The sequence below is a fragment of the Hyla sarda genome, chromosome 2 (assembly GCF_029499605.1).
Source record: "Hyla sarda isolate aHylSar1 chromosome 2, aHylSar1.hap1, whole genome shotgun sequence".
In the NCBI taxonomy this organism is placed as follows: domain Eukaryota; kingdom Metazoa; phylum Chordata; class Amphibia; order Anura; family Hylidae; genus Hyla; species Hyla sarda.
Genome location: NC_079190.1, coordinates 104,780,155 through 104,807,922, shown reverse-complemented (window position 1 = coordinate 104,807,922; position 27,768 = coordinate 104,780,155). Strand labels below are relative to the sequence as shown.

The following is a 27,768-nucleotide window of genomic DNA, read 5'->3' as shown; positions in this document are numbered from 1 at the left end:
ATTATTAAAGGTTCACATAGTCTTAAAGCAGCTCAACTACATCTGTATTATAAACCTTTTTAGGATGTCTGGTTATGTACATTGCAGTCATAGGAAAGGTCAAAAACTAATTTTTAAGGACTGATAAGTAGAAAAACACAGAATACTACACATTATCAGACATTTTGTTATGCAGAGACATGCTATAAGCTCTATTGGGCTTGCCAGTCTTAGTAACAATCGAAACCATGAGCGCACGATTTTGGGTGTTTTTTATCAAACACTTATTAAAAGTTATGTTTTAGGCACTATCTTTTCTATATTATTATATTGCCGGATAGTAACCACTAAGTGGGGTGGATGAGGCTAGAACTGAAATGGGCACTGTCAGATACAAAAACTTTTGATATGTTGTAAAGCTGCAAAACCAATAGGTTTTGCAATTGCTTTCATTAGAAAACAACTGCCCCCCCGGCCTGCTTGGACACTGTGTCCATGCATCACTGTGTCCATGCACTGTGTCCTGCTGTGTCCATGCATCATCACCTACGTCATGGACACACTACCTTGATTGACAGCTGTGAGTGCAGGGCTCACAGCTGGAGGAAAGATCCTCCCACTATCAGCTTGTGTCCCGCTACTGTCAGTGAGGACAAGCTGGGAGTTGTAGTTTTGCTAATGCTAGGGGAGATGTGAGCAGACAGCATACTGAGGGAGGGGGCGGAGACCTGCACTGTGAGGCCACGCCCCCTCCCTTTGAGAGGAATTCAGACTAGTGATTTAAAGTAAAAGTGTAATAAAAAAATAAATATAGGTGCTAGACACATAAACATTAGATTTACAAGGTCAGAATTAGGTACTGAATGATATATTTTAAAAAAAAATTGTTGTATCTGACGGGTACGCTTTAACTCATCACTACAATCAAACCTATGGCAGAGTCTGGCTGTTTATGGCCATCATTACTATTTGCTTGGTCTTTTTGGTCTTCTTTGTACTATAAACCACACTGCTCTATGCATTTGCTGATTCTTTTAGGTGATTATTTTTGTTGGTTATCACAATTCAGAAATATTTGTGAAAGAACAATGAATACTAACCGAGTTAGAAAGATGAGACACTGCCTTTATATGTAGTAACTCTTCAAATATCACCTCCAGTTCTTCCTCTGTACGCTGACAAGGACTAGAAACAAAAGAAAAATACAGCCTCTAGTTACAATATGCTATACAATCACTACTTTTGTCTGCAAGGTTTCTGCTGAAGTACTCTAATTTTTCACAGCATCAATAATGTAGTCTATAATGCCATTTTTACCATCAAAAGTGCAGGAACTTTTATGGACTCCTAATGCGCCCAATCGCAAATCTATAGGATATTTCAGGACTTGTTGGGACCTATTTGAACACTGATTGTCATATTCATAGCTGCTTTATAAATGGAAGACACGTGAACTAAGCCTAACATAGTTTACCTAAAATATATGAGCATATACATCTTCAGAAGCCTTTGCCTTTTTTACATATTATTTTATTGGAAATTTAAAAAAATCTCAACATGGAAAGAATAAAAAAGGCCATCTTCTTCCAGTTGCTTTAGACTTTATTTTAATATATTTATTGAATGTTTTATATACCTATATACCTATTAGCATATGTCTTTAAAACGAATTACAGGTGACTTTTTAGGATGAGCTGCCCTATGTGTGTACATGATAGGCAGCATTATTTTTGGCCATTGTATAACTTGCATTTAGCATTTTTCAGCAGATTTCTGCTCTGCATGGTTGATCTTTAATTTGCAGTTCTCCTAGAGCTAGTAGGCAGAGCCAAAGGTCCATACACTGCACATACAGGGGAGCCTACACTCTTATGTCTCCATATACAGATTAGCATGAAAAACCAGTAGAGCAGTCTAAACTGTGTATAAACTCCTGGAGTGGGGTCTCTTACTTACAGAGCTGTCTGTATTATCTCTCTATGTGGTGCTGCTGTGTTTACAGGCACTTCCCCCTCCCATCTCCCTCTTCCCTCCTCCATTGCCTGCCTGTAATTTGATGCCTAATTGATCTTACAGGAGACGACATGTTTTATCTGATTTTAGGAGTGAATTTCATTTTGACAGGAGAGGAGGGAGAGGGAAGAAACCTGATAACAGGATAAATAAGCACTTTTGTCTAATAGGTTATATTACAAAGTTTCTTATATATACTTGTACTATTAATAAATGCAAAGTTTAATAAAACGACAGGTACGCTTAAAGTCAATCAGTAGTACAAGTGAATACAAGTAACCTTGTAATGTATCTTATAGGTGAACAGTTTCTGTAGTTCATCTTTCCCTGTTCAGAAACCTTCAATGTCTAAAGAAAATCAACTCAGCAAGAAACAGGAAATAGAAGACCGGGAGGGAAAGGAGATGCCAATGCAGGATTTCAGTGAAAGAGTAAGGGGGGAGCAGCAGAAGGGGACAAGTGATTGGTTCAGAGCAGAAGGAGACCACCCTATTACATGGGGCAATTATTAGAAAAACAGGCCAATATCGTCCTGTGTGACTGGGCCAGTGGTCACCTGACGAATATGGAAACACAAGTTTGTCAGATAATTGGGTCATTATGAATCATCAAAAATAATCATCAACTGTTGGCCCCGTGTTATAGGAATGTGTGGTCGATGGCTGAAAGGGCCAAACAAACATTCCAGCGATCCCTTGTGTGGCCCTTTTGGCCCAACATTCGAGCTGTGTAACAGGCTCTGTAGCAGGCCATATAATAGGGTCCATGAAGAGGGGCTTAAGCAATCTCTTTTTTCTTTTCTGAAGGCTGATACCCTTTAATAGCCCATTGCCCAGTGTGCCCAAACATGTGCATTAGTTATTAAGTTAATTCATTAATCTTCAGATACTTTTATAAGACAATTCTATCCATATCCCACTGTACAGAGACATTTAACAGAGAAAACAAATCCATAAGCAGCAGCATAGAATAAACTACAACCAAATAATGAATGAATGGGTCTCGGCTGGTTACAGCAGTTAGGCTGCTTTCTAGTAACTGCGGCTGACTTTGTTCTCAAATAAATCCTTTAAAGGAGTACTCCAGTAGAAAACTTTTTATTTCTTCAAATCAACTGGTACCAGATTTGTAAATTAAACAGATTTAAGGTTTAAACAGATCTGTAAATTAGAAGAAAAGAGGGGCTGCCTACAAGGGCAGTATTTGAACAATTTAATATATGTAGTCTGAGACCGTGCTTCAAATATTCATAGTATAAATTTATTTAAAACATGAACATCAAATTGCAGAAAATTGCAGAAAAAAAAATATATATACAGAAAATTCCCCTCACAGGGCCGTTGATGGGGGGGGGGGGGGGGGGGGCCTAGAGACAAAATGAATACATGTAAAATAAATTAGCAATAAAATTTTACTTTAAAATTATATAGATGCAGTGTGACCGCTAATCCGGCAATATTGTATCTGGTAGTCCGGGATGGGGTTACCAATGTCCAGAAAGTGGATATATGAATGTCTTAAGTACTGTCCCATATATATCTGCAAAATATTGTATATATATAGTAGAGATATTACCCGATATAGGGATTCATATGTTGTCCTTGCACAGTGACGCTGTCCTGTGAGCGCTGGCAGGCGCCGGCACGGCTGGTTCAGACGGCACTGAACCTGGTGTTTGCCGTGCGATGTTACAATCTGGAGGTGTCAGAGATGGTGATAGCTGCTCACCCTGGTGTGGATGGCGTCTGATGTCAGCGGTCAGGACGCCATCCACACGAGGGTGAGCAGCTATCACCATCTCTGACACCTCCGGATCGTAACATCGCACGGCAAACACCAGGTTCAGTGCCATCTGAACCAGCCGTGCCGGCGCCTACCAGAGCCCACAGGACAGCGTCACAGCGCATGGACAACATAGGAATCCCTATATTGGGTAATTTCTCTACTAAATATCCAACATTTTGCAGATTTATATGGGACAGTACTTTGGACATTCATATATCCACTTTCTGGACATTGGTAACACCATCCCGGACTACCAGATACAATATTGCCAGATTAGTGGTCACACTGCATCAATATAATTTTAAAGTAAAATTTTATTGCAAATTTATTTTATATGTATTCATTTTGTCTCTTTGTCTCTAGGCATTTGTTTGCTAATTCCCCCCCCCCCCAAGGGCCCTGTGAGGGGAATTTTCTGTATATATATTTTGTTTTGGCAATTTGCATATTGTTGTTCATGTTTTAAATAAATTTATACTATGAATATTTGAAGCACGGTCTCAGCCTAAATATATTAAATTGTTCAAATACTGCCCTTGAGGTGTAGGCAGCCCCTCTTTTCTTCTTATCCACAAATTAATATATACAACTGGGTATAGGTGTTTTTTTTTTGCCTACTCAGCCTCGGCCAGTATTAATTGTGAGCTGCACCATTTTCTAAGATTTGTAAATTACTTCTATTAAAAAGTCTTAATCCTTCCAGTACTTATTAGAGGCTGTATACTGCAGAGGAAATGATTTTCTTTTTGGATTTCTTTTCTGACTGACCACACTGCTCTCTGCTGACACCTCTGCCCATGTCAGTAACTGTCCAGAGCAGAAGAAAATCCCCATAGCAAACATGTGCTACTCTGGACAGTTCCTGACATAGACAGAGGTGTCAGCAGAGAGCACTGTGGACAGACAGAAAAAAAATCCAAAAAGAAAATAATTTCCTCTGTATTATACAGCAGCTAATAAGTATTGGAAGGATTAAGATTTTTTTAATAGAAGTCATTTACAAATCTGTTTAACTTTTTGGCACCAGTTGATTTAAAAAAAGTATGTTTTCCACCGGAGTACCCCTTTAAGGTGCCTGTATAAGAGGAGGTTTACAGTGAACTTACGGCTTGCGAAGAATCATTGTAAGTAATGCTGCTGGTCCAAGCTGAGCAAGGAACACCAGAGATTCTTGGAGTTCATCCTCGGTATCTCGGTCACTAAGGGCTGGCTCTAAAAAGACGTTGACTTTAAAAAATCTGTAAAACTGTGAGTCTTTGTCTTGGAAATTTGGTTCTTGTCTCACTGCAACAAAAAGGATGTATTTCTTTATGAGTTATAAAGTCATAAAAGTCATACAGTTTATGCAAACACTAATTGTTTAGTATCATATAGTCTCTACAGGAATGTATTATGGACCCATATTGTGAATCTGTATTATAGCCTGCAACAGATACCTTTGAGATCCATGAGAAAAAAAAGCCTCTTGCTGTATTTAGATAATTATTAGAGATGAGCCAATTTCCGAAAAATGCGAATCAACCGATTTGCCAAATTTTCCAAAAAGATTTGGTTCGGTCCAAATTTATTTGTGGTGAATCTGCATTTAAAATGTCTATTTTTGGCCTACAGAGAGCCTCAATATTGGTGTAGAACACTTTGCCTTGCTGTAACATGCATAGGGTGTGTGCTGGGTTAGTGAAATAATACTGTTATTCAGTATGACATGCAGAATAGAGGCATTGCTATTAGAATCACTGTCGCAGAGCGGCATAATGACAGAGCCTGAAGGTGGCATCAGTATGAGGAGACCACATAGTGGCTGAATGGCACAGCCTGGAGGTGGCGGCAGCATGAGGAGAACATGCAGTGGCTGAATGACACAGCCTGGAGGTGGCGGCAGCATGAGGAGATCATAGGGCCTCACAATTGAAAAGATTAAATATATTTTTTAACACTTAAATAGAAGATTTCAAATAGATGAACCAAAAAAGTTTAATTTAATGTGCCAGCAGCATGAGAAGACCACATGGCAGTACAGTGACACAGCCTGGAGGTGGTGGAAGCATGAGGAGACCATATAGTGTCTGAATGACACAGCCTGGGGTTGGCAACAGCATAAGGAGACCATATAATGGCTGAATGACACAGCCTGGAGTTGGCGGCAGCATGAGTAGACCATTTAGTGGTTGAATGACACAGCGTGGAGTTGACGGCAGCATGAGGAGATCATATAGTGGCTGAATGACACAGCCTGGAGTTGGCAACAGCATAAGGAGACCATATAATGGCTGAATGACACAGCCTGGAGTTGGCGGCAGCATGAGTAGACCATTTAGTGGTTGAATGACACAGCGTGGAGGTGGCGGAAGCATGAGGAGACCATATAGTTGCAGAATGAGACAGCTTGGAGGTGGCAGCAGCATGAGGAGAACATATGGTGGCAGAATGAGACAGCCTGGAGCTGGCATCAGCATGAGGAGAACATATGTTGGCAGTATGAGACAGCCTGGAGGTGGTATCAGCAGCATCAGGAGTCCTGAAAGTGACAGGTGACATAGTGGAGTGGTGGGTGGCAATACCACTACCCGGTGATGAAGGTGGATGAAAAAGGAGAACTTGGAATCAAATTATGTGGCATCAGGCAGGTGGCAGGATCAGAATAGTAGCTGAGGCAGGTAGGCAGAAGAAAATGGTCTCTTTTGTAAAAGTGTTAGTGTGCACAAGTAAGTATTAAGTATATGCATTACGTAAAGCTCAACTTTTAATAATATTCTTAGGATAAAATATATGTACCCAAAATATTTTTTTAATCAAACAAAAGGAAAGGTGTGCAAAAAACACCATGTGCCACCTACACCACCAAGTATTGATGCAAAGACCTCTAAAAGGTGGAAGGGAACAATGTATGGTTCATTGTAACTGGTGGGGGTAAAAACTTCCCCTGTAAGGCCCTACGCTCGCATTATTAATTCCCTTCTAGTGTTACTCACCTGTAAAAGGGGGGCCCCACACAGGAACCTCTCCCTATTTACACCTAAAAGCACTGCCATTTCCCAGGGTTTTTAGGTGGAAATAGGGTGAGGTTCCTGTGTGGGGCTGCCCTTTTTAAGACAAGTAACACTTTCCTTGAAAAAGTGGAAAGGAACAACTTATTGTCCATTGTAGCAGGTAGGGGTAAAAAATTCCCCTGTAAGGCATTACTCTCGCCCTATTAATTCCCCTCTTGGCAAGTGTTACTCGCCCTAAAAGGACAGCTCCACACAGGAAGATCTCCCTATATCCACCTAAAAACCCTGTGAAATGGCAGTGTTTGTACGTGGAAATAGGGAGAGGTCCCTGTGTGGGGCCACCCTTTTTAGAGGTAGTAAGGCTTGCCAAGAATGCAATTAATAAGAGTATGTCCTTACAGGGAAAGTTTTTACCCCCACCAGTTACAATGAACCATATGTTGTTCCCTTCCACCTTTTAGAGGTCTTTGCATCACATCAATACTTGGTGGTGTAGGTGGCACATGGTGTTTTTTTGCACACCTTTCCTTTTGTTTGATAAAAAAAAAAAAAATTGTGTACATATATTTTATCCTAAGAAAAGTTTTGGCTAATGCATATCCTCAATACTTACTTGTGGTCTGATGCGGAGGAATGCCTGTAACTGGGGAGCAGCACCTTAAATATGTTTTGCACTATCCATATTTATGAAGTGTTGGTGTGGCACCATGGTCAATTTACTCTGATGCATCAGGCATTGTTGGGTGGAAATCCTGGCTGATTAATGCCTGATTCATCTTCACAAAGGTCAGTCTCCCCACATTTTTCGTGGACCGACGAGTTCTCCTCGGAGTTACTATGGCCCAAGCTAAACTAAACACCTGCTCTGATGGCACACTACTGGCCAGGCAAGACAGCTTTTCCAGGGAAAACTCTGCTAGTTGTGGCTACAAATCAATTTTGGCTGCCCAGAAGTCCAGCAGATCTTCAAGGTGTGTTGGCATGGTCATGTCAAGGTATGCCACCACCTGCTGGTTCAGGTCCTGCTCCAGGTCTACCTGCTGCTGATTAGTTGCTTCACTATGCGGGTGAAGAAAGCAAATCATCAGCAACTGTAGACTCAGGCTGCTGCTGATGGAGCTGGTACTGCTCCTGCCACCCCTCCCTCCCTAGCAGCCATGGCAGTGGAAGGTGAGTGCAGAGGGCCCCCTAAGACAAAAATGCGAGAGGATGGACGATGGCACAGATAGGCATTGGCCAATTGACTACATAGGATGTCTCAGTAGTAGGTCAGTTTGTCCTCCCTCTCAGTGGGTGTAAAAAAAGACCCCCATTTTATGCCGGTAACGAGGGTCCAATAAGGTGGAGAGCCAGAAATCATCCCGCTGCCGTATGGTGAGAACGTGGCGGTCAATACCAAGCAAGTGAGCATGCATCCTGCCATTTGGGCAAGTGACTCGGAGGGTTTACCTGCCTCCATCTCCACTGTATACTGCCACGGTGTGTCTGGGTCTTCTGTCTCGCCTTCCTCATAATCCTGTAGCTGCTTTTGCTCCTCCTCTTCTGTCAGATGACTAGAAAAACTGCCCATCTCGTGAAATGCCCATCTCGTGTTCCACTATGCCCCTCCTCCTCCAGTTCAGCCCCCACAGGGCTCATGTGGCCATGAGATGTAGGCGCCACATCTCCAGTGCCCTGACCAGCCGTTGTTTCCAACACGTGTTGTAGTAAATATAGCAGTGGAATTATGTTGTTCATCCCATAATCCTGGCGACTGACTAATAAGGTAACTTCCTCAAAGGGCCTGAGCAAACGGCAGGTGTCACGTATGAGCTGCCACTGGTTGACATTGAAGTTACACAGGGGATTCCCCCTATCCACTTGGATCATCAAGAAATCGGTGATGGCTTTTCTCTGTTCGTATAGACGATCCAACATATCGAGGGTGGAATTCCAACGTGTGGAAATGTCGCAAATCAGACTATGTTGGGGGATACCGTTCTGACGCTGCAGCTTAAGGAGGGTGTGCTTTGCGGTGTAGGAGTGGCTGAAGTGCATGCAATGTTTCCTTTCCAATGTCAGGATGTCTTGCAGATGGGGGGAACACTCCAGGAACTGCTTGACAACCAGATTGAACACGTGCCACACAGGGCACATGTTTCAGGCTACCTTGTTGCAGCGCAAACAAGATGTTCTTCCCGTTGTCGGTCTCCATGGTTTCCATTTCCAGTTTTCCTGGAGTAAGTCATGTTGGAATTTTTGATGAATGACTTTTAGCAGTTCCTCCCCTGTGTGACTCCATTCACCAAGGCAAACCATGTGAAGAACAGTGTGACACCACCATGCCCTGCACACATGGTATGCTGGAGGGGCACTGAGAAATGTCCATGAAGTGGAGGCTGAGGACACGGTGGAGGATGGGGAGGTGGAGTCGCACATTGTCACAGGACCAATGGCCTGAGAGCGTGGAGGCGGAAGCTGTGTGACCTGTCCAAGTTGCTATTTTGGCTGTGCAGGAACCAAATCCACCCAGTGTGCCATAAAGGACATGTATTGTCCCTGACCATAGTTACAGCTCCACACATCGGCACTGCCATGCACTTTGGGACACACCGATAGGCTAAAGGACTGGCCAACCTTCTCTTCCACAAAATTGTGCAGGGCTGGTACTGCTTACTTCACAAAGAAATGACAGCTTGACACTCTTCACCTCGGCTCGGCACAAGTCAACAGTTCTCTCAAAGGTGCAGAGTCCACCACTTGAAAAGGGAGGGACTGCAGCACCAGCAACTTGGACAGGAGCACATTCAGCTTCTGCACCGTTGGATGACCGGGCTCATACTGTTGTTTCTTGGACATGGCTTTGCCGATGGATTGCTGGCAGAATGACTGACTTGAAGTAGTAGGAGCAGGAGCATCTGGAGCGACAGAAGATGAGTATGACACACAGCTCCCTTCAGCTGAGGTGGTGGAGCCTTGGCTTGCTGAAACAGGGAGCGGCATGCTATTGGGTGATGCAGCAAGCTGGACTACCACATCGGAGCCACAGTTCTCTCAGGCCGCTTTATGGTGACGCTGCATATGTTGACACAGGGCCGTGGTGCCAACATTGGGACCCTGGCCACGTTTCACCTTCTTCCGACACATCTTGCATGTGGCCAGGTTAACATCCTCTGGATACTTGATGAAAAACTGCCACACCGCCGAGTAGCTGATTTTCCCACCAACAGTCCACACTTCATCATCATCTAGTTGTTTCTGCACATCACTGATGCCCTCCTCAGGTTCCTCAAAAGTGTCTGCTTAAGGAGCCTGAACGCTCGCAACACCACCTCCCTCACCACTCTCCTCATTACTACGTGCCCGCTTAGTGGAGCAAGTGGTGGATGTCTCCTCCAATTTTTGGCTGGGCAGCAGCTGCTGTCTGTCCTCTAGTAGATCATCCTCACTAAATAGTGGAGCTGAACCCACAGCATAAGATACTTCTGTGGGGGAGGAAACAGCAAAGTACAGAGGCAATGGGAGTACAGGGACTGCTCCCGAGCCATGCCAACTGAGGGTTGTGTCTGAAGAACCCACCGACTGTTGACTGGGGTGTCAGATGCACTTGTGATGAAGTGGATGACCGTGTTAACCAATCAATAACGGCAGATGTGTTCTTGGTTGAGACACGACCGCTAGCTGATACCGGGAGCTCAGGCTTCTCACTGCGACTCCTGCTGCCACTCGCCCCTAGTCTGTTGTAACTTCTGCCTGATGAATTTAGGCCTTTGCCACTCCTCTGTGGACATCCTTTCACTTCTCAGCCTGACATATTTAGTGTGTATATGACGGGAGTACAATACACTCCACTATGCTTAAAATGCTACAACACAAGCAGTTGTGTACTTTTGGCTGGCATTTCACAGTATCAAGGCCCTTAAGACTTTAACAGGAACAAAATGGTACACCACTTAGATGTACGTATGTGGTATGCACTTTTGAACCGAGGACAATGCACTTCAGTATGCTTAAAACTGTATTTGTCTACAACACCAGGAGGTGTGTACTTTTGGCTGGCCTTTCACAGTATCTAGGCCCTCAAGACTTTTACAGGAACAAAATGGCACACCACTTAGATGTACACACAGGTTACACTTAATAGAGGACAATACGCTTTTAGTGCTCTGTTCACCCTAACTGGCTGGCTACTATTAGCTTTTTAGTTGTTGTACACACCAGTGCTGCAGCACACAGTCGCTGTGTACTACACCCAAAATTGCACTTTCTCTCTCAATCTTACTCCCTTCCCTATCAGTGCTTCTAGGCTGGATTTGGGCTTGAGGTGAATCACTGCTGTAAAAAAAAGCTTTTCTGTGCATCACACACTGCTGTCTGTCCCTTTCTCTCTGTAATAGAACGCTGATGTGACTGGCCCCAAGATGGCTGTCGATTATATAGGGCTGTGACATCACAGGGGTGACTGGCTGCTGATAGGCCGCATGCTGCATGTGATTCAGGTTCATCCCGCCTACCCGCCTTTCCGCCTTGCCTTCGCGCCTTCCCAGTATTCCTTGCTCCATGTCCTCACATGTGGATCCACCATTTTAGATGCCCCAGGAGCCTGGAACGCACTAAATGGAGTTTAATTACTAAACAAATTTTTCCTGAAATTCCTAACAAATTTGGATTTGTCGGATTCGATTTGCTCATCCATAAAAATGATTACTATGGTTACAAGGAATCCTCCATTTTCTTTGTCCCCTCATTTCACACATCTTCATTTTTGCAGCAGATTTCTCAGTAATCCATGTTGTGAATTTTCCTTTCTTATCAAAGCGGATTTGTTTATTACAGTCTTTGTACTGTAACCCAAAATCACAAAATAATCCTTAACCAATGCATGGATGCTATGTAGGACATGTTTCATCCCCGCTTAAATGGCCCACATTTACACATTATCCTTCCTAGCCTAACATTGCAGAAGACCTCAAGCAAACGACTCTTCTTAGATCCAAACATCTCAAACCAAGATTGATTGTCATTCATTCCTTGCCAGTACTCCACCATTTAATGTCAGTGCTCTTTAGCCCATTATCAATCTTTTCTATTAGTCGGTTTCTAGCAGGGTTGTATCATTGCCCTTCTGCCAATATGACCAGCATCCCAGATTTGCAATTTTTACTGTTGTAGATTATACTAAAAAAAAGCCTTCGATTCGGGACCGGTCAGATGCCTGTTTTTCCATGAATACAAATAATTTTCTCCATTATTTTAAATCAATCTTATGATATCTTCATTAAATTAAATAATCACCTCCTTTAAATTTAGAGATGTCAGACTATTGCATAGTGTATAAAAAGGATTTTCCTAAGATTTAGACATATCCCCCATCAACATAATAGGGGATAAGTATCTGGTGAGGTTGCAACTACTGGGACCCCTCTGCTCATGAAAATTGGGGTGCCTTGTCTCCCATATGAATGGAGCAGCTGTGTGCATGTTTCTGTAAAGAAAATGATGAATTTTAATTGGAAAAAAATGATTGTGCCAAAGCAAGTTTTACAGCCAGCTTGTGCAGATGTCTATTAACCACATATAAATCCATGTTGAGAATACGAAGCATCATGTTACTTACCATGGACCAGAGGTCCTTCATCCACTAGCACCTGCCATATTCCTACAGCCTGGCTACGGGACTGCAGACCGGGGCTTATGCCAATCAGCCAGTCTACCAGCTCCTTTCCTGAACAGCACTGCCTGTGGGTAAAGAGGAAAAGGATCAGTATTAAGCAAATAAAAGTTCTATTTGAACAACAAACAAACAAGTATAGTTTGATATTAACTAGAGATAATTTCCTAATGTGTTAATATTAACTATATATAGATAGCGGCAGACTACATCGCGAAACTCAGCACCGTGGAATAGTATTATGCGGAGTCTCACACTGGAGATGGCTGCTACATGTGTCTCATATGAATAGCCATATGCGGAGGATAGCGGGGAGAATACATGTCAATTTCAAATATCTGGCCACATCGTTTTTGGAAAGAAAAAAAAAAAGAGAATGCTGTAAAAAATGTAAAAAATAACATGAACATTTCCTATAAACACTACAACCATTAGCCTAAACATATCTCAAAAATAAAATGTAGGAATTGAACAAATGAGTAAGCTGCTGTGTAAAAAGAAATCATGCATAAATGCCTACATGCACACTTGCATCACATGAGTAAGGGGTAGGAGCCCCGAAACGTTGCATGTCAGAACCTGACATGCTTCTGATTGTTTGGACTTAAGCCATGAGGTTAAAGTGTTTTATGAGATTTGTATGTTATTTTTAATATAAATAATACAAAGAATAAGTATTCAGAGCTCAGTTTACTGATTCCTGCATTTCAGTTTTTAAGATCATGCAAATAATAGGCAGAACCTCAACGAACCCCATTCAAGATGATTGGGATCTATCAGGTTCCATTGGTATGCGGTGTCACAACCGCTGTCCCAGCTCCGTTATCAGCAGCTGCGCAATACATGGCCTAAACCTACCACTGTTTAAAGAACGTCCCTTGCCCTGTAAATATCTAAACTCATTCATACTTGTGCCACTAGATGGGGCCCTTTACCCAGTCAATGACGCACTGCAGGCTGACAGGGTTAATACAGTTAAACCACATGAGCTTTTAGTCTCATGAAAACATGGTTACTAACCCTGCCTTCTAAGGACAATTATTATTCACACCCTTCTGTCTGTGGACATTTTCATGTTTTATTGTATAACAATGAATCACATTGAATTTACTAAACAGGATTCTTCACTGTACGATTCTCAAGTTATTATACTGTATATGTGAACCTGGGGTGGTTACATACAAAATGACACAATCAATGAAAGGAACCCTGTGCCAAGGTCTGTCAGGACAGGACTTTCCTCCATAAAATCGTATAGTGGCAAAATATTTACTGGAAAATACTGCTGTATGTTACTTACACATTTTATTGATCACATAGGCAGATATATGATTTAAAGTATTAATGTCTTTAAAAAAAAAATAGATGCATTTTAACATGTCACAGAGAGATGCAAAAAGTTTCGATCAGTGCTGAGACCCCCGCAAGCTCTAGATATAGCCAGGAAAAGCACGTGGCCGCACGCTTCACTCCCTGACTCAACACTCAGTCCTATAATTAAAGGAGATTGCTGCAGCCAGGGAGTGAAGTGCACTTATGCTTCCTTCTCCCAGCTACTGTGGTCCCTCAAGTTACAATATTAATTGGTTCCGGGACGACCATTGTATGTTGAAACCATTGAATGTTGAGACCAGAACTCTATGGAAACCTGGTAATTGGTTCTAAAGGCACAAAAAATGTCATCCAAAAATAGGAAAAAGTGAGGATTAAAGAAAAATAAGTAGATAACTAAAACAGATAAAGCAGGGAGCCTCTAGCTGTTGCAAAACTACAACTCCCAGCATGCCCGGACAGCCTTTGGCTGTCCGGGCATGCTGGGAGTTGTAGTTTTGCAACAGCTGGGGGCACCCTGCTTGGGAAACACTGGTCTTTGTAGAGGACAGGAGCTTCTTCTGGGTCTTGTACAGAACACGCAATGTCCTAAAAAAAGTAACATGGAGTCGCCCTTACCTGGTGTCCAAAGGAGCAGGTAATCCTGATATAGGTAAAGTGTACAGAACATGTAATACTTCTCTGTACTGTAGGGGGCGCTACTAGACACCAGTCAGTGCATACACTTCAGTAATACAGGGGTTTTACCAGTGAATGCCCATTCTGATTGGTCGGTTTTTCCAGCCATTGACACGTTTCATAGATCTGGACTGTCTGTAGCATTGTATGTTGAGTCTGGTTTCAAGTTACAATGATCCAGAAAAGACCATTGTATGTTGAAACTATTGTATGTTGAGGCCATTGTAAGTTGAGGGATCACTGTATATGTATAGGTCAGTGGAGATCTCAGCACAGGGACACCAACCTATCAAAACGTTTGACATATGTGTGGTTTTTTTTTTGTTTTGTTTTTTTCTTCAGTAATTCTTTAAAGAGCTTGTTCCAATATGCAGAGTTATCCCCTATCCACAGGGCAGGGCATAAAAAGCAGATTGTCGGAGGTCTAAATACTGGGACACTGATCCTGAAAATGGAGGAAAATTATCCCCCTGAATGAAGCAGAATTGTGCATGGGCAGGCAGCTATCCACTTTTTCTCTATGGACTTCCAAACATTGTAGAGTGCAATGTTCAGTATCCTCTTAGAGAATGAATGGACCACTGCCTGCACATGTGTGCTGCTTATCCATTTATTTGGGTGACAATTGTCTTCTGTCCTTGGGATCAGTGGGGGTCCGACTACTGGGATAGGGATCTCTGGATAGATGATAACATCGCATATTGGGATAACCCCTTAGTATGTTTATGTTTGTTGCTATATATTATTTATTTAAATACTGTATGTACAGTATGTGCATTAGAATCTAAGGGTTACATGGTACCAGCTTAAAACAGTACTTATAAGGGTACTCCGCCCCTAGACATCTTATCCCCTATCCAAAGGATAGGGGATAAGATGTCAGATCATGGGGGGGTCCCACTGCTGGGGACCCCCGGGATCTCGGCTGCAGCACCCACCTCAACGGCTTCCGGCAACACTGGAGGCTTCGGATCCCGACCACGCGAGTGGAAGAGCGTGACGTCACGACTCTGCCCCTGTTTGACGTCACGCCCCGCCCCTCAATGCACGTCTATGGGAGGTGGCATGACAGCCACACCCCCTCCCTTAGACTTGCATTGAGGGGCTGGGTGTGACGTCACGCTCTTCCGCTCGCGTGGTCGGGATCCGAAGCCTCCAGCGTTGCCGGAAGCCGTTGAGGTGGGTGCTGCAGCCAAGAAGCCGGGGATCTGACCCCCGCGATCTGACATCTTATCCCCTATCCTTTGGATAGGGGATAAGATGTCTAGGGGCGGAGTACCCCTTTAAACAGTAATGGAGCCTCTGTCTGCTGCTGCTTTTACATGAACATACTACAGGTGAGTTTTTGTGTCCATATTACACATGCAAGTCCTGGTCCGACCCCTATTGTGCTATTCTATCTGTCATTCATGTGAAAGTAGCCTTAGACTTGTGTCACACACAGTATTGTGCAGAAAAACATTGCGGTTTTTGAGGCAGTTTTTTTGTTAATTTTTTTAAGACCGAATTGGATTAAAGTGGAATGGGAATATAAAGGAAGGACTTCTATTTCTTCCTGCTTTACTTCTGGCTTTGGCTCAAAAAATCTGCAAAAAAACTGCAATGGTAGAATTCCAAGAAATTCTGTGTGTGACAACAGGCTTATGATTAATGTTGAGAATAGTGAGTCCTTTATTTGTTCTAGAAATATATATATAAATCAACTCATACTGGTAAAATGTATTGTAGATCCAGGGTAGTCTATGTAAGCTGTTCCAAGCTGCAGAATGTATTACATGCTTATATTCTATAACATTGTTTTCCAACCAGTGTGCCTTCAGCTGTTGCAAAACTACAACTCCCAGTATCCTCAGAAATACAGGGAGCTTTAGTTTTGCAACAGCTGGAGGCACACTGGCTGTGAAACACTGCTTTAGAACCATGAGATGGTTGAGGGGTGGGGGGCAGGGCTGTCATCAGAAATTTTGGGGTTTCTTACACAGTTCAAAGCCTGGGCCCCCATCCTCTTGTAGCCGCCCCCAGGGCACGACTGCCATCTTACCCATCATCCATGAAAAAAATGTTTTAAAAACAGGACAAGAAAAACAAGAGCCCGTGAGTTCAATGAGGAAGGAAGGAAAAAGGAAATCTCACCATACATATTACCATCATACTGTTACTGATCAAATCCTGTATACTACAGAGCTTAAAGGGGTACTCCCCTACCTTACTTCTTATCCCCTATACACAGGATAGATATATATCATAGTGTCCCGCAATCGCAATGCCTGTTTTATACTGGCCATGGTTTTGGCAGCATAAAACTGATTACAGGTTCCCTTTAAGTGTAGGTAACTATATTAATATATACTTAATTAAAAGACAATAAACAACTTGAATTGCAAAAAAAAAGAGAAACAAAGTGCCCCCTCCCTAACACAGTAGTAACAGCAGATCTTTACTCCCAAGACACCCCCTTATAACAGGTATCCCCTCTCAGCCCCCCCCCATAACAGGTCTCCCCTCACCCCCCCCCCCTTTATAACAGGTATCCCCTGTCCACCCCCCACCCCCTTTACAACGGGAGTCTGCAGACAGCTGGGGAGGCTACATTAGTATTTGTACTTACTGGAGTACTGGCTGTACCCCCCTGAAGGCAGCCCTGGTGGTGGTGGTGGTGGTGGTGGGGGGTGGGGGGTAGGATGTATGTATAGTATACAGGGCCGCCATCAGGGGGATACAGCCAGTACTCCAGTAAGGGGCCCGAGCTCCCAAGGAGGCCCGGCTGCTGCACCACCCGTGTCTTGGGAGTGAAGATCTGCTGTTACTACTGTGTTAGGGAGGGGGCACTTTTTTTTTTTTTGCAATTCAAGTTGATTATTGTCTGTTAATTAAGTATATTTTCATATAGTTACCTACACTTAAAGGGAACCTGTAATCAGTTTTATGCTGCCAAAACTAAGGCTAGTATAAAACAGGCATTGCGATTGTGGGACACTATGATATATATCCTGTGTATAGGGGATAAGAAGTAAGGTAGGGGATTACCCCTTTAAGCTCTGTAGTATACAGGATTTGATCAGTAACAGTATGATAATAATATGTATGGTGATATTTCCTCTTTCCTTCCTTCCTCATTGAACTCACAGGCTCTTGTTTTTCTTGTCCTGTTTTTAAAACATTTTTTTATGGTTGATGGGGAAGATGGCAGTCGTGTCCTGGGGGCGGCTACAAGAGGTCGGGGGGCTCAGGCTTTGAGCTGTGTAAGGGACCCCAAAATTTCTGATGGCAGCCCTGATAGTATATGTTTGTTTTACATTAGGATTTACACAGTTTGTGCACAAAAGTCTTAAGTTTTGACTTTGTAACACTCGTGGGGATCCCCCCCCCCCCCCTTTCTACAATGCTTCTGGAGGAGAATAGTTCTAGAATACATTGTTAAGTACAGCATGCAATGTTTGACTATATCTGTGCAGCACTGTCTTATATGTTGACACTACACTGTATAAACAAAAAGAAATTAAATCAACAATCCAAGACAAATGTTTTCATCTAGTATGTACCTGTGATTCCGAAAATGATGTTTTCTATCCCGCATCAGTGCTGGTGACGTGGTAAGTAGATAAGTACGCAGGACCTTAGCTGCTCTCCAAACTTTTTGTGACACCACCTAGAGGAACAGAAGGGAATACCATCTTTAGGGCAGGTCAGGCCACATGATGAAGACTGAAGATATAATCCGTATTTACTAATAACACTGGGACGCAGCAAACACAATATTAAGCTTTTCAGTGAAAGCAAATGAGGACCGATCCATAACTCTATGAAACAATGTGAGAAAATATTAATTTACGGTAATAGTAGTAGATGCTTGGAATAAACATTCCAGAAGATGTGGTTTAAAAATATACAGTAAGTGAAGGTAAAGCTTACTGGGATAAACATAAATCTATCCTAAGATAACAATAAAATATATTTTTTGCTGCTTTCACACTATGAAGTTCACCCATTAATAAACGTACGTTTGAAAAATAATTTTTAACGCCCGTTAAACAACCCAATTAAAGTCAGTGTTTTTTTTTGTTTACCTGTTATCACCCGTTATAGCCCGTCATGACTAATGGACGTTAGTTGTGACGGGAGAAATAACGTGACATGCACTAATTTTTCGCCCATCACAAGAAACGGGTAAATTAACAGACGTTTTTTAACATTTTTAACATTGAAGTCTATGGCCAACGGAGGTTAGTAACTACACACGTTTGTCACGATGCCGGCTGGCAGGTAGTGGATCCTCTGTGCCAGAGAGGGATTGGCGTGGACCGTGCTAGTGGATCGGTTCTAAGTCACTACTGGTTTTCACCAGAGCCCGCCGCAAAGCGGGATGGACTTGCTGCGGCGGTAGTGACCAGGTCGTATCCACTAGCAACGGCTCAACCTCTCTGACTGCTGAAGATAGGCGCGGTACAAGGGAGTAGACAGAAGCAAGGTCGGACGTAGCAGAAGGTCGGGGCAGGCAGCAAGGATCGTAGTCAGGGGCAACGGCAGGAGGTCTGGAACACAGGCTAGGAACACACAAGGAAACGCTTTCACTGGCACGATGGCAACAAGATCCGGCCAGGGAGTGCAGGGGAAGTGAGGTGATATAGGGAAGTGCACAGGTGAACACACTAATTGGAATCACTGCGCCAATCAGCGGCGCAGTGGCCCTTTAAATCGCAAAGACCCGGCGCGCGCGCGCCCTAGGGAGCGGGGCCGCGCGCGCCGGGACAGGACCGAGGGAGAGCGAGTCAGGTACGGGAGCCGGGGTGCGCATCGCGAGCGGGCGCTACCCGCATCGCGGATCGCATCCCGGCTGGAAGCGGAATCGCAGCGCCCCGGGTCAGTGGATCTGACCGGAGCGCTGCAGTGGGGAGAGTGTAGCGAGCGCTCCGGGGAGGAGCGGGGACCCGGAGCGCTCGGCGTAACAACGTTAATGCCCGTTATTATAACTGATATTATTTTTACTGAGCATGCTCAGAAGAGGTGACATCAGCAGACTCCTGCAGTGCTGAGGGACTACTACTACTTCCATCATGGAACAGACTTGTTTCCATGATGGGAGTAGTAATTCCCCGGCTGTGGGAGTCTGCAGACAGCTGGGGAGGCTACATTAGTGTTTGTACTACTACCCCCATCATAGAAAAGAGTCTGTTCCACGATGGGGGTTGTAGTACAGGGGCTGAGGAATTAATCGCACCGGGTTTCACTTCTGAGACCCGATGCGATCTGAAGTTATTAAGCAGGGGAGCGGGCAGCATGCTCCGCTCCCCTGGGATGTATCAGTGTGTTTTATCTTTCATTTTTCAATCCCCTGCGGGGAGCCCTGAATGGACGGTACTGGGGAGCCATTCAGGGCTCTCGGAGGGAGATTTAAAAATGAACATTGTGACTAGCAGAGGCCATATGTATATTAAAAGCACTGTGAGGGCAAGATATATAGCGCTGCAGGGGGGGCAGACATATAGCCTATATCCCAGCGCATTAGATATGACCCCGGCAACGCATTAATAAATATATAACCCCCACCGGCGCATTAAATATATACCCTCGCCGACGCATTAAATATATACCCCCCGCAGCGCATGTATATGTACCCTCGCAGCGCTTCTATATACCTATGCCACTGCAACGCTATATGTGAAAAGCATTCTAGCAGCAGCATCGGCCAGCATGTGTATATAGAAGCGCTGTGGGTGCCAGATAACGGTATATGTCTGCACCCCCCAGCGCTTCTATATACATATATCTCTGCAGCACTATTAATGAAAAGTATTTTTATTAGCAGCGCATAGTGCCGGCAGCCATCTCCTGGCACTATGCGCTCCTTTTAGAAATACTTTTCATTCATAGCGCTGCAGGGGTATATGTATATAAAAGCGCTGTGGGGGCAGATAACACTATATGTCTGCCCCCCCCCAGCGCTTCTATATACATATACCCCTGCAGCGCTATGAATGAAAGGTATTTCTATAAGGAGTGCATAGTGCCAGGAGATGGCTGCCGGCACTATGCGCTGCTAATAAAAATACTTTTCATTCATAGTGCTGCAGGGGTATATGTATATAGAAGCGCTGGGGGGGGGGGGGGGGGGCGCAGACAGCGCCGACAGCCAGGAGATGGCTGTCGGCACTATGCGCTGCTAATAAAAATACTTTTCATTAATAGCGCTGCAGGGGTATATGTATATGGAAGCGCTGGGGTGCAGACATATAGCGTTATCTGCACCTTACAGCGTTTCTATATACATATGCCGGCACTGCGCTATGTATGAAAAGTATTTCTATCAGCAGCATCGGACGGCCGATGCTGCTGATAGAATGCTTTTCACATATAGCGCTACAGTGGCATAGGTATATAGAAGCGCTGCGAGGCTGCATTATACATGAACAGCGGGGGGTACATATTTAATGCGCTGGCGGGGGGGTATATATTTATTAATGCGCTGGCGGGGGTCATGTCTAATGCGCTGCTGGGGGGCTAGATATATAGGCTATATGTCTTCCCCCCCGCAGCGCTATATATCTAGCCCCCACTGGGCTTTTAATATACATGTGGCCCCTGCTAGTCACAATGTTCATTTTTAAATCTCCCGCTGAGAGCCCTGATTGGCTACTCAGTACCGGCCATTCAGGGCTCCCCGCGGGGGATTCAAAAATCAAAGATAAAACACACTGATACATCGCAGGGTTGCGGAGCATGCAGCCCGCTCCCCTGCTTAATAACTTCAGATCGCATCGGGTCTCAGAAGTGAAACCTGGTGCAATCAATCCCTCAGCCCCTTTACTACAACCCCCATCATGGAAGACTCTGTTCCATGATGGGGGTAGTAGTACAAACACTAATGTAGCCTCCCCAGCTGTCTGCAGACTCCCACAGCCAGGGAATTACTACTCCCATCATGGAATCAAGTCTGGTCCATTATGGGAGTAGTAGTAGTCCCGGCTGTAGGAGTCTGTAGGCAGAGGTGTTCGGCCATACATGAGGAATAACGGGTCTTAACGGATGAATATTTATTCAGCCGTTAGCACCCGTTATTTAGTACGTTATTAAACGTCCGTTTTTACACAACTATAAACAAAAGGAAAGCGCTCCTAGTGTGACAACGTAACATGTACGGTGTGGATTACAAAATCAATAATGCTCACCGAGGAGAGTTGTACTGCGACCAAGTACAACTATGGTGTAAGCGTAGAGTAAACCCTCGATGGGCGAAGCTCGGCAGCCGCTCCTGGCAACACAAGTGAAGCACTCAAAAGGATCCCTCCAAGGATCAGCACAGGATAGAGCCGGCGCACAAAACTCCAAAGGTAAAAACTGTTTTATTTACCCGGCATGCAACGTGTTGCATGCCGGGTAAATGAAACAGTTTTTACCTTTGGAGTTTTGTGCGCCGGCTCTATCCTGTGCTGTTCCTTGGAGGGATCCTTTTGAGTGCGTTTTTTACAAAGACGTTTAATATCGGGTAAACTTCATAGTGTGAAAGAAGCCAAACAATGCATCATGAGGAGATGATAATGATGCTAGTCCCTGACTGTCTGCCACCTAGAGCAAGACCACTCTTATGAAGACCACTCTTCGAAGTCCAGATACCTGTATAGGATAAAAGGGTAAAAAATAGGTGGGCTACTTAGACTACACCCTTGCGAGTGGCCCAAAGTCAAACTAGCTTGGTGGCACAGTGGATTCATGCCTATTACACAATGAAAGGCAGATAACACAGGATCTACCACTGGCAATAGGTGATGAGGATAGATCACTTTTTCCCTTTCCTGCACAGTGACTACTGAACAGGTCACAGAGCATGCCCACATCATTCTCTCAAAGAAATCAATGAGACACTAGTCTCTAAAAACCAGTCACTTAAAGGTTTACTCCACTCCTAGACATCCAAAGGATAGGGGATAAGATGTCTGATCACAGGGGTGCCACCAATGGGGACCCCCGCGATCTTGGCTTCGGCATTCCAGGCATCCGGTGCACAGAGCGAACTTTGCTTTGTGCCGGATGACTGGTGATGCGGGGCGGAGGCTCGTGACGTCACGGTCACACCCCGCTCATGACGTTATGGCCATTTCCCCTCAATACAAGTCTATGGGATGGGTGTGACGGTATAGACTTGCATTGAGGTGGCATGTCACAAGCTCTAAATGAACGCTGGGTGCAGCAGGGAGATCGCGGAGGTCCCCAGCGGCGAGACCCCGCAATCAGACATCTTATCCCCTATCCTTTGGATAGAGGATAAGATGTCTAGGGGCAGAGAACCCCTTTAAATACATGTGACAATTGATGTTAACAAAGCAGGGCAGAAGCTCAGGAAAGATGTCTTCTCCACAATCACATACGGGGAAAACAAAAAAAAATCTACGGTCATATCATTTCTCTCAGGGATAAAGTATAAAAAAAGAAAGTCCAGCGTGTATTGCGACTCAAACATAACGTTTAATAATGTTGTGTATAAGCACACAGTGTGCGGGTACATGGTACTTTTATGGCATCTAGCACTTTTCCTCATGGCATCACCTAAAGGTGGCTACCATGCACCTTAGTGTCAAACCTTTTCAAGAACATAAAAAAATCCAAAACAGCGACATGTACTAAACATATACAGCCAATATTGACAGTATAACCTGTGGCTGGTTACAGTCTTTTAAACATTTCCTGCTTTCAATCCAGCATATAGCTTTGCCATGTATTATTGAGATGAATCTCCCGTCTGTTGATTCTGGTCTGTAATACAGACGAGATGGAGATGGAGATGGAGTGATAGCGCACACGTGGGTACAGCCTGTTACTGACTTGACGCCTGTAAGCTGGTGATTCTGCAATGAACCAGACTTGACTGTGAGAAAACATGTTATTATCCCTTCTGTGTACAGTGCCAATGTTCTCCGTACAGAATGTGGCCGCTACTGAAGAGCAAATCAGAGAGAATCCACTTCCTTTGTGTTCTGCCATCTGCAGAGCTTCTAAATTATTAGAGATGCACTTAGAAAAGTGGGAAAGATCAAAGATCAAACCTGGTTCCCATGGTGGGGAAAAGTTTTGCCAACAGGACAAAAGGGCCTGGAGATTATTTCCTCGTTAATGTCCTTTTTATGACCCTGGTGCCAATTCTTCACCTCTCGCTTGAAATAATTCAGTTCTACCTCTATGGTACATATTGTCATTATGAGTCTGTACATGCTATACATAGATATGTATTACATAAAATATAAAACTCGGCAAATGCTCCAAATTACCTGGTTTCTATGAGGTGTGGTTTATTGCCCTTGGGGATAACATGTCAGAACAGCCCAACTATATTTCCTTTCACATGCTGTCTCTGCTTTACTCATCTTGTTATAGTCTATAGGGTAATTTATTGTATTTGCACAATACAATAAGGTCAATAAAATTAAAATGGTACCTAACTTATGATCTATTTTTGTAATACTTAAAAAAGAAAGTCAAACCTTTTTTTTTTTTAACAAAATCCGTAAGCTTAACATTGCCCTTGTCACGATTCGGCTTCCAGGTAGTGGATCCTCCGTGTCAGCGAGGGATTGGCGTGGACCGTGCTAGTGGACCGGTTCTAAGAGGCTACTGGTTTTCACCAGAGCCCGCCGCAAAGCGGGATGGTCTTGCTGCGGCAGTAGCAACCAGGTCGTATCCACTAGCAACGGCTCTACCTCGCTGACTGCTGAGAAGGCGTGGGACAGAAGGACTAGGCAGAGGCAAGGTCAGACGTAGCAGAAGGTCGGGGGCAGGCGGCAAGGTTCGTAGTCAGGATGGGTAGCAGAAGTTCAGGTACACAGGCTTTGGACACACTAAACGCTTTCACTGGCACAAGGCAACAAGATCCGGCAAGGGAGTGCATGGGAGGAGGTCAGATATAGTCAGGGACCAGGTGGAAGCCAATTAAGCTAATTGGGCCAGGCACCAATCATTGGTGCACTGGCCCTTTAAGTCTCAGAGAGCTGGCGCGCGCGTGCCCTAGAGAGCGGAGCCGCGCGCGCCAGCACATGACAGCAGGGGACCGGGACGGGTAAGTGACCTGGGATGCGATTCGCGAGCGGGCGCGTCCCGCTGTGTGAATCGCATCCCCAACGGCCATGACAGTGCAGCGCTCCCGGTCAGCGGGACTGACCGGGGCGCTGCAGGGAGAAAGACGCCGTGAGCGCTCCGGGGAGGAGCGGGGACCCGGAGCGCTAGGCGTAACAGTACCCCCCCCTTAGGTCTCCCCTTCTCTTTGTCCGGTAACTGCCTCCCCTGGGATGAGGACACCGGGAAAGAATGGAGGGTTTCCTCAACGGCAGGCAGTACAGCAGGAGTGGGAATGGGGAGGGAGGGCAGAGGGCGAGGCCTGGCACGGGGCAGTGTGACACCAGGACGGGGGCCATGGGGAGGCACAGAGGCTTGCCTGACGGGACTGGGAGGGGGGGAGAGGCACTTCCTGTGGCAGGCAGAGTCCCAGTTCCTGACCTCCCCGGTGGTCCAATCAATGGTGGGGGAATGAAGCCGGAGCCAAGGCAGACCGAGGAGGACCTCAGAGGTACAGTTGGGGAGAATGAAGAACTCAATCCTCTCAAGGTGGGGTCCAATAGACATGAGGAGGGGCTCTGTGCGGTAACGCACGGTGCAGTCCAATCTGGCTCCGTTGACCGCGGAAATGTAGAGCGGCTTGACGAGACGGGTCACCGGGATGCTGAATTTATTAACAAACGACTCCAAAATAAAATTTCCAGAGGCACCGGAGTCCAAGCAGGCCACGGCTGAGAGGGAGGAGTTGGCTGAAGAAGAAATCCGCACGGGTACCGTGAGACGTGGAGGAGCAGACTTGGAACCAAGAGACGCCACACCCACGTGAGCTGGGTGCGTGCGTGCGTTTCCCAGGCGTGGAGGACGGATAGGGCAATCCACCAAGAAATGCTCGGTACTGGCACAGTAAAGACAGAGATTTTCTTCCCTACGGCGATTCCTCTCTTCCTGGGTCAGGCGAGACTTATCCACTTGCATGGCCTCCTCGGCGGGAGGCCCAGGCGTAGATTGCAACGGATACTGTGGGAGAGGTGCCCAGAGATCTAAGTCTTTTTCCTGGCGGAGCTCTTGGTGTCGCTCAGAAAAACGCATGTCAATGCGGGTAGCTAGATGGATGAGTTCTTGCAGATTGGCAGGAATCTCTCGTGCGGCCAGCACATCCTTGATGCGACTGGATAGGCCTTTTTTAAAGGTCGCGCAGAGAGCCTCGTTATTCCATGATAACTCGGAAGCAAGAGTACGAAATTGGATGGCGTACTCGCCCACTGAAGAATTACCCTGGACCAGGTTCAACAGGGCAGTCTCGGCAGAAGAAGCTCGGGCTGGCTCCTCGAAGACACTCCGGAGTTCAGCGAAGAAGGCCTGGACTGTGGCTGTGGCAGGATCATTGCGGTCCCAGAGCGGTGTGGCCCAAGACAAGGCCTTTCCTGAAAGAAGGCTTACTACGAACGCCACCTTAGACCGTTCTGAAGGAAACAAGTCCGACAACATCTCCATATGCAGGGAACACTGAGACAAAAATCCACGGCAGAGTTTAGAGTCCCCATCAAATTTGTCCGGCAGGGACAAGCGGAGGTTAGGAGCGGCCACTCGCTGCGGAGGAGGTGCAGGAGCTGGCGGAGGAGATGGTTGCTGCTGTAGCAGAGGCAGAAGTTGCTGTAACATGGCGGTCAACTGCGACAGCTGCTGTCCTTGTTGGGCAATCTGCTGCGATTGCTGAGCGACCACCGTGGGAAGATCAGCGAGACTTGGCAGCGGCACCTCAGCGGGATCCATGGCCGGATCTACTGTCACGATTCGGCTTCCAGGTAGTGGATCCTCTGTGTCAGCGAGGGATTGGCGTGGACCGTGCTAGTGGACCGGTTCTAAGAGGCTACTGGTTTTCACCAGAGCCCGCCGCAAAGCGGGATGGTCTTGCTGCGGCAGTAGCAACCAGGTCGTATCCACTAGCAACGGCTCTACCTCGCTGACTGCTGAGAAGGCGTGGGACAGAAGGACTAGGCAGAGGCAAGGTCAGATGTAGCAGAAGGTCGGGGGCAGGCGGCAAGGTTCGTAGTCAGGATGGGTAGCAGAAGTTCAGGTACACAGGCTTTGGACACACTAAACGCTTTCACTGGCACAAGGCAACAAGATCCGGCAAGGGAGTGCATGGGAGGAGGTCAGATATAGTCAGGGACCAGGTGGAAGCCAATTAAGCTAATTGGGCCAGGCACCAATCATTGGTGCACTGGCCCTTTAAGTCTCAGAGAGCTGGCGCGCGCGCGCCCTAGAGAGCGGAGCCGCGCGCGCCAGCACATGACAGCAGGGGACCGGGACGGGTAAGTGACCTGGGATGCGATTCGCGAGCGGGCGCGTCCCGCTGTGCGAATCGCATCCCCAACGGCCATGACAGTGCAGCGCTCCCGGTCAGCGGGACTGACCGGGGCGCTGCAGGGAGAAAGACGCCGTGAGCGCTCCGGGGAGGAGCGGGGACCCGGAGCGCTAGGCGTAACAGCCCTATCCTGATCCCTATAACTTTTTAATTTTTTCGAATGAGGGCTCATTTGTTGCGCCGTGATCTATAGTTTTTATCGGTACCATATTTGCTTTGGTGGGACTTTTTGATCGCTTTGTATTCATTTTCTTCTGATATATGATGTGACCAAAAATCAGCTATGAAGGGAGTGAATGCCTTGGTGCATGAGTTTTCAAGATGGCACAAACTGAGAGTCCAGTAAGTGAGGGAAGGACTAGTACTCCTCTATGCTTACTGTCCTATCAGACTCCAGTCCGAAAACATTAAAAGGGGGGGGGGGGGGGGGGTGAAGAGATGCTTCTACACTAGAAGAGCAGAGCTGATGTGTAAAGCATGGTTGGGGCCTCAGTTGTAGTAAATTATTATTATTTTTGTGTAGATAAAGCAGAATATAAGCAGCACACAAGTACTAGCCCAGATAGACACATATCATGACTACAACTGGAAATATTGCCAGGTGATGAAAATGGGTAACTAATAAGGAGATTTATTAAAACCTGTGCAAAGGAAACATTGACCAGTTGCCCATTGCAACCAATTAGATCACTTCTTTCATTTTTGAAAAGGCTTCTGAGAAATGAAAGAAGCAATATGATTGGTTGCTATGGGCAATTGGTCAATTTTTTCCTCTGCACAGATCATGATTAATCTCCCCCACTGTTCTTAAGAGTACAAGTGGACACTTTATATTAATATTCTTGGGACTCCAAGTGTTAAGTGTTCATTACTTTGCATTAGATTTGCCACTGTGTGGCATTGTAGTTAGAAAAGGTCTGTTAGGATCTGCC

The 27,768-nt window shown here is 45.4% G+C and overlaps 1 protein-coding gene across 1 annotated transcript in view; it reads right to left on the bottom strand.

Moving 5' to 3' along the window:
• RAPGEF3 (Rap guanine nucleotide exchange factor 3) overlaps positions 1-27,768 on the bottom strand; it is a 118,123-nt gene that overhangs the window by 23,265 nt on the left and 67,090 nt on the right. The window contains exons 4-7 of the mRNA XM_056562759.1: positions 17,970-18,076; positions 12,364-12,485; positions 4,884-5,061; positions 1,080-1,164 (exon numbers count right to left, since the gene is read on the bottom strand). Of these exons, the coding sequence (XP_056418734.1) occupies positions 1,080-1,164; positions 4,884-5,061; positions 12,364-12,485; positions 17,970-18,076 (492 nt within the window). The remainder of the gene's footprint in view (positions 1-1,079; positions 1,165-4,883; positions 5,062-12,363; positions 12,486-17,969; positions 18,077-27,768) is intronic.